The sequence below is a fragment of the Lipotes vexillifer genome, unplaced genomic scaffold (assembly GCF_000442215.2).
Source record: "Lipotes vexillifer unplaced genomic scaffold, Lipotes_vexillifer_v1.1 scaffold558, whole genome shotgun sequence".
NCBI lineage: Eukaryota > Metazoa > Chordata > Mammalia > Artiodactyla > Lipotidae > Lipotes > Lipotes vexillifer.
Window position 1 is genome coordinate 312,913 of NW_006772769.1, and position 10,871 is coordinate 323,783.

Consider the following 10,871-nt stretch of genomic DNA (forward strand, 5'->3'; position numbering starts at 1 on the left):
ATGCCTCCGCGTTTCGTTTCTGTGGCGTCGTTTAAAAAAAAGAAAAAAAGAAAGAAAAGGAGGCGGCCCGCCTAGTTACAGCAGAAATGACGCCTCTGCAATTCTGAGAGTCCCCAGCAAGCCGGGGCTAGTATAAAGCGAGGGCGGAACGAACGACTCCTCCCATCATGCCAGGGGGCGGCTCCGCGCGTCCCACCCTGGGAGTTATAGTCCCCTGCCCTTCAGATCCAGCGGCATGTCCTCAGCGTGTGAACTCTGTTACCCAGAAGGCCTCCAGCACCGAAGCTGGAATTCCTCGGTTACTCGTTCTCTCCGGCACTTAGCAGAACCTGTTAGCGCTGCCCACAAGGCTCAGCGGGACTGCGCGAGGCTAGTGGTTAATCAAGAGGAGCTTCGGTCAACTGCCACCTGGCCACGGCGACAGGAAGTGAGTACCCCTATTCCGGAAGCTGGTTTTGGGATCCCACCACTCCTTCTCACTCCCAAATCTGCCTCTTATCCCAAACTGCTCTTTGCAGGGGCGGGAGAAAGAAGAGTAGTGGGGTAAGGAACGCACCATTTAGGGTCACTCACGACTCCATCCCAGTTCTTCTCCCCCCCAACAAATAGTACCTGGGTTGAAGACACCGAGAGTAAGTGAAACCACCCGAGTCTGAGGTGACGATCTTCAGGGACTATACCTCGATCAATGCCCTGACCTTCCACAATTTAAGCGAGGAGAGAGATGAGCCCTGCCGCCAGCCCTAACAGAACATTAAGTTCTAAGGGAAAATTGGCTCAGCTACCGCCTCCTGACTTTTCCTACCTTCCAGCCCTCAGATTCGCTGCTACCCTTAGGTGCCTGCCATGCCTCACATCGACAACGACGTCAAACTGGACTTCAAGGATGTCCTGTTGAGGCCCAAACGCAGTACCCTTAAGTCTCGAAGTGAGGTGAGCCTGCTTCTCTAGTTGCTCTTTCTTGACCCCAGGCTCCTGGAGGGCCAGGACTGGGAAAGATTCCTGGCTTTTGCCCTCCTGCAATACTTGTTTTTTGGGTAAATGAAATGCTTAGTTTCCTGTTCATATCTGCAGGTGGATCTCACAAGATCCTTTTCATTTCGGAACTCAAAGCAGATGTACACTGGGATCCCCATCATTGCAGCCAATATGGATACTGTAGGCACCTTTGAGATGGCCAAGGTTCTCTGTAAGGTAGGACTTCCCTCATACCCCTTCCTCATGGTGTCCAGTTTTGTGGGCTGACTGCAGAGGTATCTGCATCCTCACCCCCATCCCAGGTCAACTCTGGCAGTTAACAGTCAGGATGCTCAATTTCTGTTTTCTGCAGTAGTACTAAGGCCCCTTTATCTGATAACTTTAAAGGGCCATCTGAGTTAATGAGATTCAAAGCTAAATTTTGCCCCCATTTTAACAGAACTTTCCCTTTTCTCCTGTCCAGCAGTTTATACATCCTGCCAACTTTTCCCACCACCCAGATCACCCTCTCCAAATCACCGGCATCCCTCTTTACACTATTGTTAGGATACTTAGCATTCACTCTTTTAGTCCAGAAACTAGATATAGTTTGAGCATTCAAAAATTCCTAACTAGAAGATCCTAGAGAGAAGTTTATTTTCTTTCATGCCTGTTTTTTTTTTTTTTTTTTTTTTTTTTAAATCTTCCTCTTCTTTAAGTCCTAGGTTCCTGGGTGTTTCTGGGATGTGCCCAAAATGGAATGTGTTTTTCTTATATACAGGTTATTGCTCATTTTCAAAATGGAAGCTGCTGCTCCTTTCAGTAATATTACCTGCCTCTATATTTGTAGCTGAGAAGGTAGATAGTTTGGGCATCCTGAGGACATATGCACTCTTCTGGTTAATCCAGGTAGCCCTGGTTGATGGATTCTGCTGCTGCTTGTGGCTCTGTCAGCCTTAAGGACTTCATCTCCCTTTCTCTATTTCTGATTGCTGTAAGTCCTTGTGGAATGTCTGCTGTCATTTCTCTGAGGTTCATAGTTATGCAGCTTTAGTACTGTATTACTATTGCCATTTACCAACTGCTTAGGAATCCCACTGTTGCCCGTTGTCCACCTGGCCTGTCCAATAGAGTTAAGGAATGGTGAATCTGACTTCAGTGTTAACAAATGTCCTATAATGTATGGACCTTGCCGGGACTGTCTTGATGCTTTGAGACTGGCTTTTCATTACTGCTGAGTGCTGAAGAAATCAGATTTTAGAGATACAGCCAAGTCTCAGTAATAATTAAAAGGTTGGATGCAAGCAAGGATCTTTTTCTAGATCTCTAGCTTGGTATGTAATTGGATATGCTCATCATGCCACTCTATGCCAGTGTATCTCCAAGGTCTGCTGACCTCCTAGAGTGATTTTTGTCTATTAGCATGTTGATGGCAGAGTGTTGCTGAGAAAGCACAGTTCAGTACCAGCGTTAGCTAGGTAGTGTTGATGATGATCTCTGAGTATTATAGCATTTGCACTTCCTTATTGCTGGCTGATGCTTGACTCCCTTGGGTCTCTTGTCTGTTGCAAGATTTGTGCTGTCTTGTCTATTTGCATGTCTGCACTTTTAAATCACAAACACCAGCATTCACAAGTGGCCTTTGAATGCCTTTCTCAAAGTATTGGGATGTTATTTGCAATTTGTTGAGCTAGGAAATACAAGTCTGATGAGTCATTATATCCTTGAACTTGGTTGACTGAAATAGACTGAATGAGATAGACTTTTCAGGTTGGTCCATGTCTCAAGAAAATTTGTCCTTTACTTTAGCAGAGATGGAGAAAGGGTAGCACCTTATTGACTGTTAACCTTAAGGCCTTACCTCTTGTAATTTTGTGAGCATTTAGGCTTACTGAATTACTGCTGGTAAATGGACCAAAAGATACTGCAAGTAGGTTAGCTCCGTACTAGGTTATCATAGGAGGGGCTGAGTCAGTGCAGGCAGACACTGGCTCCGTCCAGCCTCTTCATGGTTCTTTCTTGTCTACTGCTTGTCCCACTGCACCAACAGCTTGTCCTTGTCACCTTTTAACTCAGAAGCGCTGTACGTGCTGGCAGGTGAAATCCAATCCAGGTGACTTTAGTACTTTGGTGGGAGTGTTGGGCAAGTACTAGCTCATGGGGAAAAGCCCGACTGCATTTGTAGAGAGAATGATGGTGGAACTGAGGTTCGAGCTCAACCACTGACTTCTTCAAGTTGCTCTTTCCAGACTTCAGTCCTTTTGTCCCTCAGATAGGATAATATAAAGGTCTGTTTTTAGAAAAAGAGACTCTTAACGAAGTTCTCTCCTTTTTGATGGCTCTTTCTTCTCCCAGTTCTCCCTCTTCACTGCTGTCCATAAACACTACAGCCTCGAGCAGTGGAAAGAGTTTGCTAGCCAGAATCCTGACTGTCTTGAGGTAACACTGGTCCTCCCCTGATCCATTCCTTAGCCCAGTCTTCCAGGAATCCTTGTTTGGCTTCCTGGGGACCAGCCCTTACCTCCCCACCCCTGTTGGCTAACCAACCAGGTCATTTCTTACATGCTAATGGCCCTGTTTCTCTCACAGCATCTGGCTGCCAGCTCAGGCACAGGCTCTGCTGACTTTAAGCAGCTCGGACAGATCCTGGACGCTATTCCCCAGGTGAAATATGTATGCCTGGACGTGGCCAATGGCTACTCTGAACACTTTGTTGAATTTGTAAAGGATGTGCGGAAGCGCTTCCCTGAACACACCGTCATGGTATGTCTCTACTACCCTGTAGTGGGTCCATTCCTCTCCTTCCTCCACTCTTTCCCACCACACCATTTTGTTACACCAGTGTTCCTTTCTCCTCTGCTGCATTTCCTAGTCTGCTTAATCATGTCACTGGGTGATGATCCATGCTTTAAATGTTTGTGTACTGGCCAGTGCCGTCTTCTCCGAACCCTGATACCTAGTCTTTGTAAATCCAGTGTCCGACATAACTCACTAAACCACAATGGAACATTTCTGCATCGTACATACCTCTGGTACATACACACCTGCCCAAAGGTATGGAGAGATACTACAGTCATATTGAAGGGGTTGCATGAAATGTTTTATTTTATTTTATTTTTAAAAGCTCAGGGGAGTTATGACAACGCCTCACTTTCTTCTCAGCATTGAGGGGTCTCTCTGTTCTGTCCATCAAAAGCAAATACGATTGTGTATATGGATATTTAGCCGACATTACCATGTCCTCCCCCTTTCCCTGAAGCCAGAGAGGTTTCATGACATAACAGCTTAAGCAAAGGATGTGTTTGGGTCTTTTGGAGGGGAGAGGGAAATAAATCTACTGTAAATCAGATGTGAACTTGTTCCAGGTGGACCCCCGCTTTACCCTAGTACAACAGTGACACTGGCCACTCACCCCCTAACCTCAGCTTGGAAAGCAGGGTCCTTTGAAGTGACTGGTCTAAAAGCCCTCAGAGGGCCCAAATAGAGGGAACCGAGGTACTCTTCTTTGTAATAATGCTGGAAGCACGCGATCGGCTCTTTCTGACCCTAAGAATGCTCTGTTTTGATGGTTCTGTCCCAGGCAGGGAATGTGGTAACAGGAGAGATGGTGGAAGAGCTGATTCTCTCTGGGGCTGACATCATCAAAGTGGGAATTGGACCAGGTAAGCTGGTTCACTGGGGGCCACTGGCCACCACTTCAGTGGCAGACACCTGTGGAGAACTTCCCTCTCATTCTTGTCACGTTCTTCTCAGGCTCTGTGTGTACCACCCGGAAGAAGACCGGAGTGGGGTATCCACAGCTGAGCGCAGTGATGGAGTGCGCAGATGCTGCCCATGGCCTCAAAGGCCACATCATTTCCGTAAGGCCAAAAGCAGGGTAGGGTATGAGGCTGCCAGACATCTGGGTTCTCTGCCAGGTCTGGAGGCTCTGGTAGAGGTGGATCAGGACTCCTGGGTTCCTGTCAGCTTTGAGGTGGGCCACTGGGACCTCCTAGAGGGCTTGGGGCATCCATACTCTCCCTTCATAGTGCTCCTTACTTTGCAGGACGGAGGCTGCAACTGTCCCGGGGATGTGGCCAAGGCTTTCGGTAAGGAGGGCACAGGAGGATCCTGTAGAAGAGGATGAGTCACCTCTGAGGGTCTAGGATCAGGCTAGGGAAGTCTAAGAAAGCTGTTTAGATTCTTTTATAATATGACTAGTGACCCAGAAGCCTGTGGTGTCATCTGGGGCAAACCAGCAGGGGAAATCCTGAGACTCTGATGGGGACTCTCCTAATGTGGGCCAGGGCCATCTGCATCATCCCCTGGATTGCTGAGCCCCACCCTGGACCCATGGCATCTGGCTCTGGGGAGTGGGGCTACAGGTCTGCATTTTCCCAGCTTCCTAGGTGATCCTTGTTCACACTGAAGTTGGAGAGCTTTGCTCTTGGGACACTTGAAGTGAGTCTTGTTTGGCTGGGCAGAGTAAAAAGAGGTGACCAGAAGATGGCGAAAGCAGCAAAAAGGAGAGAGCAGAAGCCAGGCAGAACGTCCCCAGAGGGTCTATTTTAAACTCTTGGAAAGTCCACTGAGGAACAGAAGACAGGGCAGAGTAGGCCTGTGCACTGGGTTGTGGGCCAGCTAGGGAAACAAAACCAGGAAGATGCCGGAATCATTGGCAGGCCTGAGAATTTTGTGTGAGTTGCTTCTGAGGGTGACCATGTTGGAACCTGGGCCAGATTCATCTCTTTCTCGTCTTGTTGGTGCTGGCAGGGGCAGGGGCTGACTTCGTGATGCTGGGCGGCATGCTGGCTGGGCACAGCGAGTCAGGTGGTGAGCTCATCGAGAGGGATGGCAAGAAGTACAAGCTCTTCTATGGCATGAGTTCTGAAATGGCCATGAAGAAGTATGCCGGGGGCGTGGCTGAGTACAGGTAGGTGTGGAGGCCAGAAGCTGAGGGTTCTTGGAAAGCGTGACTTCCCAAGTAAGGTGGTGGCAGAACTTGGAAGAAAAGTGATGAACAGGGACTAAATGCTAGAGATTGGGGAAGAGTCATTGGGCTTAAGAAATCCAGACAGAAAAGGTAAGAAAGCTTTTCCTCTTCTAAGGGCCTCAGAGGGAAAGACAGTGGAGGTGCCCTTTAAAGGGGACGTGGAACATACTATCCGAGACATTCTTGGAGGCATCCGCTCCACCTGTACCTACGTGGGAGCAGCTAAGCTGAAGGAGCTGAGCCGGAGAACTACCTTCATCCGTGTCACCCAGCAGGTGAATCCGATCTTCAGTGACAAGAGCTAGACCTGAGCAGTTCTGCCCTCCCAGGGTGCCAGCACCCACCACAGGGCTCCCCAGTGGGCCCCTCTCCCATCCCAGCTACTAGGGCTATTACTTGGTCATTTCCTATCCTCTCTCTCCTAAGGGCTCCTGCAGTATTCTGTACTTTATCTGCACATGCAAAATGCCCAGGGCACCCACTGGGGAGGAAGCAAGGAAGGCAGGCTGAGAAAATAAAGTTAAGATAATCAAATGGGAATCTGGGGACCCAGAATCCTGAAGATTATTAAAAGGAAAAGATGCTGATTCATACATAAGTGTTTTATATGGCCTTGGTCTGGAAGAGGTAGGCTTTTAGAATCATGTTTTGTTAATCAGATTCGTTAAATAGATGTTTGAATATCTACAAAGCTCAGAAGTGTTTATGTATTTTAAATACCTCAATAAAGAGAGAGCCCAATGACTTTGAGATTCTGGGGATTTCTGCACAAGGATGGCATCTGGGTGCTGCTGCAGGGCAAGTGGAGGAGTTGGCACTGACCCAGTGGAGTCAAGGACAGTGAGTGCCCTTCCCATGAAGCATCTCCATTCTAGTGCTACCACCCCCAAGTAACCTGGCAGCGTGAGAATTTACAAGTATATTCTGGCATCACACCACACACAGTATTTTCAGAATAGCAAAAGGAAACTTCTCTTCTAGGCTCTCAGCCCTCGTAACCCTTTTGGGCATGTCTGAACAACACTCTCCAAGGGAAGTAAAATGGCAAAGGGATCCCCTTCCAGCCCTGGAGAGGCCGGTTCTGTTGCTAAGGAATGACCTACACTGACCTTATAGAAGCCTTAATTCCCCTCCCTCAAACGAAGACAGTGTTTTAACAAATCCAAAATTTAATTATTAAGTATTACAAAGTAACTTTAGCAATATAGTCAGGCAACCCAAGCCTGGACTTCCACTTTATTACCCCTAAACTGCGTGAGAGCTGAGGAGGAAGGAGACAGGCAGAGTGCCGTGGGCATTCCAGTCTAATCACAGCAGTCTAGAACTGTCTGTATGGTTAGGAAGAGAGACAGACACACCACTGGGGCCAGAAGGGGGGAGGTATTCACAGAAGGTGGGGATCAGGGTGTCAAACTTTGTCTTCTGATAGTTTTCCAGAGAGTCCTGCAGAGAAGGGAGCAGGGAGATCCTATCATCACTGAAACATGCCCTGAGCCCTCCATATCCTGCATCACATGGCTTTCTATCTTGTTCTGCCCACCCATCCCCTTCCCCAGCTTTCCATTCCTTCCTACTCACCCTTCCTTCCCTTTGGCCATTTTCTTCCTCGTCGGAGTCCAAAACCAGGTCCCCTATAGTAATGTCAGAGCTGCACAGAGATGGAGGACGCACTGCAGGGAGGAAACCAGAGTCCAAGTACTCTTCTCAGTGAACACAGGACCTCAAGAGTCCCCAAGAGAGGAGGCTGTCTGATCTGGTCCTGACTCAGGATACCTACCTGACTTCCTGGCCCTAGGAGGCGATAATGACAATCTCAGGGGTTCCATGGGGCAATCCAAGCAGTTCCTAGGGTGGGAGCAAGCAAGACAGGGTGAAAGGAAAGCAGGCAGGGCATGTGCTGCTAGTAGGGAGAAGCAACTGTTGTACTCACTCCTTTTGCTCTGAGGCAGACAAGTCATTTGGGTTCTCCTTCAGAGCCCTTCCTCCCAGGGTCTTGGACGGACTCCTAGACTTGCCAGTCGAGGCTGCTCTGGTGCCCACAGCACCTGCTGGATCTGCTGTGTGTGTCCCATGTTCTTCCCTGTTCCCAGGCTTAGATATGACCTGCGTTGGTGAACCCAGATTCCTAAAGGGGAACAGCATGACTGTGGGGCGCTCCTTATGGCCTCTGCTAGTGGATGCCCACCGGGACTGGATTCTTCGCCGGCCTAGAGGGGCCAGATTGAAATGGTGGCCAGTCAAAGGTTCCGGGTGCTTCCTTGAGGCTGGACCCTGAGGAAGGTGTGGGCCAGGCTGGGCTTTTGGCAGAGGGTCGTGGAGTGCTGGTGTTGGTTGCTGAGGAGGACTCTGCTCCATGGGCTCTGTCGTGTTCATTGAATCAGTAGCAGAGCACTCTGAAAAATAAAACAAATCTCTTTAAAAAGGCAATATAGTAACACATGGACTCAGCCTGGTTTCTTACGCCTCAGGCCCATGTAACCCTTCCAATAGGCTGCCTCAAAAGGTCGCAAGCTAAACACTCCACCCCCAAATTCTTAGTTCTCCTAGATGGTCCTGGTACCTGGAAGTGGCCACCCCATGTCCACACCATATTGGCTCAAGACAAAAGAAGAAGTGATAGAAACTCCAGGCTGCATCCAAGTCAGCACATCCTGAAGCTGTGGGCAGGGGGAGAGGCATGAAGACCACAGGCCTTGATACAACTCCACCCCCTACCCCCCACCCCAGCATTCTGCCCTTATGTGTTTTGCCCTAGCAAAACCTGCTGTGCCTGCAGTGTAGGCAGTGCTTTTTCCAGCTGACACAGGTATTCAAAAAACAGCTTTTCCATGGCAGCCAGAAAAAGTTCCCCGTACTCTTGTTCAAGTTCCTGCAGGAGGAAAAGAAGCAGGTCAACACACCACTGTAAAGCAATTATACTCCAATAAAGATGTTAAAAAAAATAAAAATAATAAAAAATAAATTATGTTGTACATTGTTGATGAATGTATACATTGAAGAAAAAAGCCTGAATGAATCTTCTCGATTGAAATCAGTAATGTTATTTATATTAAGCATTACTAATTTAAAATTGGGTAAACAACAAGGCCCTACTGTATAGTACAGGGAACTATATTCAATATCTTGTGATGAACCATAATGGAAAAGAATATAAAAAAGAATGTATGCATATGTATAACCGAATCACTTTGCTGTACAGCAGAAATCAACATTCTAAATCAACTATGCTTCAATTTAAAAAAACATTCAATTGTACATTTTGAATGGGTAAATTGTGTGATATATAAATTATATATCAATAAAGATGTTTTTAAAAGTTAAAAAAAAGAAGAAGCAGGTCAGAAGAGGACTAGAGAGAACAGCTACACCATAGCTTCCAAAGCAGCCAGTCCCACCTGTAGCTTCGAAGCCAAATCAACAGAGGCTTCTGCCAGCTGCTTCACCTGCTGGCAAAAGGTTTCCTGAGCCTCTGAGATCTTCCTCAGATCCTGCTTTGTCTGTTGAGGGTAAGGAAGGCAAACAAGTTAGGGGCACCAGAATCCAGTGACCGGGAGGAGGAGCAACTGGGGGTAGGGCTTGCTCCAGGGACGACTCACGGCTTTGGGGTCCCGCACTGCAGGTCCAGACTCTGGGAAGTGGCGATGCAGGGCATTCAGAACCTGGGCCCAAGGCCGGCCCTGCAGGATCATATCCACCACCAGCTGTGAAGGGTGCCGAGATCAGAATCCCCACGTCCGGGCAAGCTGCCCTTTTCCAACCGGTTCCACCCCCAAGCAGTCGGCCCAGGACAGGTCCTCGCATCCCGTCCCTTTCCCTTCTACCGGGTCCTACTGACTCCAATACCTTGGCCTTTAGGCCCATACACAGGCGTTCATGGTGCCGGTACCGAACCAAGCCGGGGGCAGCAGCGCGCAGGGATCGCAGAAACTCCAATACTCGCGGAAAATGCTCCACGCAGCGTCCGCGCACGACTTGCCAGCAGGCAGCGGCTGCGAAGCGAAGAGCGGCGGGACCGGCCCCAGGGGGCGTGGCCATGGCCGGCGAGCCCCACCCCAGGAGCCGTACCTTTGGGTTCCTACCTCTGGCAAGGCTTCCCGCCTCCTCCTAGGGGCGCGGTTTCCGGTGGCCCTCACAGGCTCGGCTATTTCGGTCTGCGCCAGATAGTTCGCGATCCGAGACTGCGCCCTCCCATGGGCCACCGGAATCCCGGGGTTTTCTCCAACTCGGGCTGGAGCCTGAATGGAGAAGCTGGCCAGCTCCACTGGCAACAGGTCGTTCTGCCTTAAACGCCGCCGCTGTCTCGAACTCAAAGGCTACTTCGCTTCCGGCTCCGCGACCAGTTTCCCTACCCGGGAGAAGGGTGGTAGTGGAGAACCAATGGGCCGCCGGACAGAGGAGACGTGACGGCGCGTCATAAGGCCGCGCCCCGGCAGATCCGGCGGCGCTGCCGGTCCCCGCCCCCCGCTGCCGTGCACTTCCGACGGCTGCTGGGCCGCGGGGACCGGGGACCTGGTTCCCGCCTGCTGCCCTTTCCCGCCTCCGGCCCTTTCCCGCCTCCGGCCCTTGCATTTCTTCGCGGAGCCTGCAGATAAGGCCCGTCGTTCTCTGAGGTCTTGACTTTCTAGTCTGTAAAGCGAGGCTTATGCCACTTTCCCTCTCCATCGTCTTCACCCTCTCAAATACGATTCCTTAAATCCCAGCGCCCAAACCAGCGCCTGCAAAGCCTTCCCCGGGCGGCGCGCCGCTTGCAGTAAGAGTTCAACTCTTTTTTTTTTTTTTACAGAATGGGAGAGGGCGCCCGCCTTTAAAAAATAAAATTCAAAGTTTGAAAAGATACATCAGATTGTTAATCTGTTTTTTTTCTAGATGGTGAGACTGCAGGGAATTTCTGTGCTTTTCTGTGTTTGATATCTTTCTTTTTTTTTTTTTTTTTTTTTTTTTT

The 10,871-nt window shown here is 49.4% G+C and overlaps 2 protein-coding genes across 7 annotated transcripts; one reads left to right on the forward strand and one right to left on the reverse strand.

Annotated features, from left to right (window-relative positions):
- Window positions 1-61: 61 nt before the first annotated feature.
- Window positions 62-6,675, forward strand: GMPR2 (guanosine monophosphate reductase 2). Of its 6 annotated transcripts, none has more exons than XM_007447890.1 (10): window positions 62-369; window positions 813-933; window positions 1,075-1,194; window positions 3,313-3,396; window positions 3,547-3,720; window positions 4,538-4,619; window positions 4,711-4,817; window positions 5,003-5,045; window positions 5,710-5,869; window positions 6,045-6,675. In XM_007447890.1, the coding sequence occupies exons 2-10, from the start codon at window positions 847-849 to the stop codon at window positions 6,232-6,234; spliced, it is 1,047 nt and encodes a 348-aa protein (XP_007447952.1). In that variant the 5' UTR covers window positions 62-369; window positions 813-846; the 3' UTR covers window positions 6,235-6,675. The 6 variants fall into 6 exon arrangements, with proteins under 6 accessions (XP_007447952.1, XP_007447953.1, XP_007447955.1 ...); XM_007447891.1 differs by having other exon boundaries at window positions 217-427; XM_007447893.1 differs by having other exon boundaries at window positions 367-427; window positions 838-933; window positions 6,045-6,673.
- Window positions 6,676-7,237: 562 nt separating this feature from the next.
- TINF2 (TERF1 interacting nuclear factor 2) lies at window positions 7,238-9,964 on the reverse strand. The gene is made up of 9 exons (XM_007447888.1): window positions 9,773-9,964; window positions 9,526-9,630; window positions 9,325-9,426; window positions 8,691-8,798; window positions 8,490-8,586; window positions 7,860-8,322; window positions 7,707-7,774; window positions 7,508-7,599; window positions 7,238-7,372 (listed from the first exon to the last, which is right to left on the reverse strand). The coding sequence occupies exons 1-9, from the start codon at window positions 9,962-9,964 to the stop codon at window positions 7,238-7,240; spliced, it is 1,362 nt and encodes a 453-aa protein (XP_007447950.1).
- Window positions 9,965-10,871: the final 907 nt, after the last annotated feature.

Excerpts from the sequence above, each read along its gene's own strand:
- GMPR2 (XM_007447889.1), top strand. The coding sequence starts at position 847 with ATGCCTCACATCGACAACGACGTCAAACTGGACTTCAAGGATGTCCTG. Across the intron at positions 934-1,074 it reads CCCTTAAGTCTCGAAGTGAG|GTGGATCTCACAAGATCCTT; the intron begins GTGAGCCTGCTT and ends TCATATCTGCAG. Across the intron at positions 3,397-3,546 it reads AGAATCCTGACTGTCTTGAG|CATCTGGCTGCCAGCTCAGG; the intron begins GTAACACTGGTC and ends TTTCTCTCACAG.
- TINF2 (XM_007447888.1), bottom strand. The coding sequence starts at position 9,964 with ATGGCCACGCCCCCTGGGGCCGGTCCCGCCGCTCTTCGCTTCGCAGCC. Across the intron at positions 8,323-8,489 it reads CATGGGGTGGCCACTTCCAG|AGTGCTCTGCTACTGATTCA; the intron begins GTACCAGGACCA and ends TTTATTTTTCAG. Across the intron at positions 7,373-7,507 it reads ATGGCCAAAGGGAAGGAAGG|GACTCTCTGGAAAACTATCA; the intron begins GTGAGTAGGAAG and ends CCTTCTCTGCAG.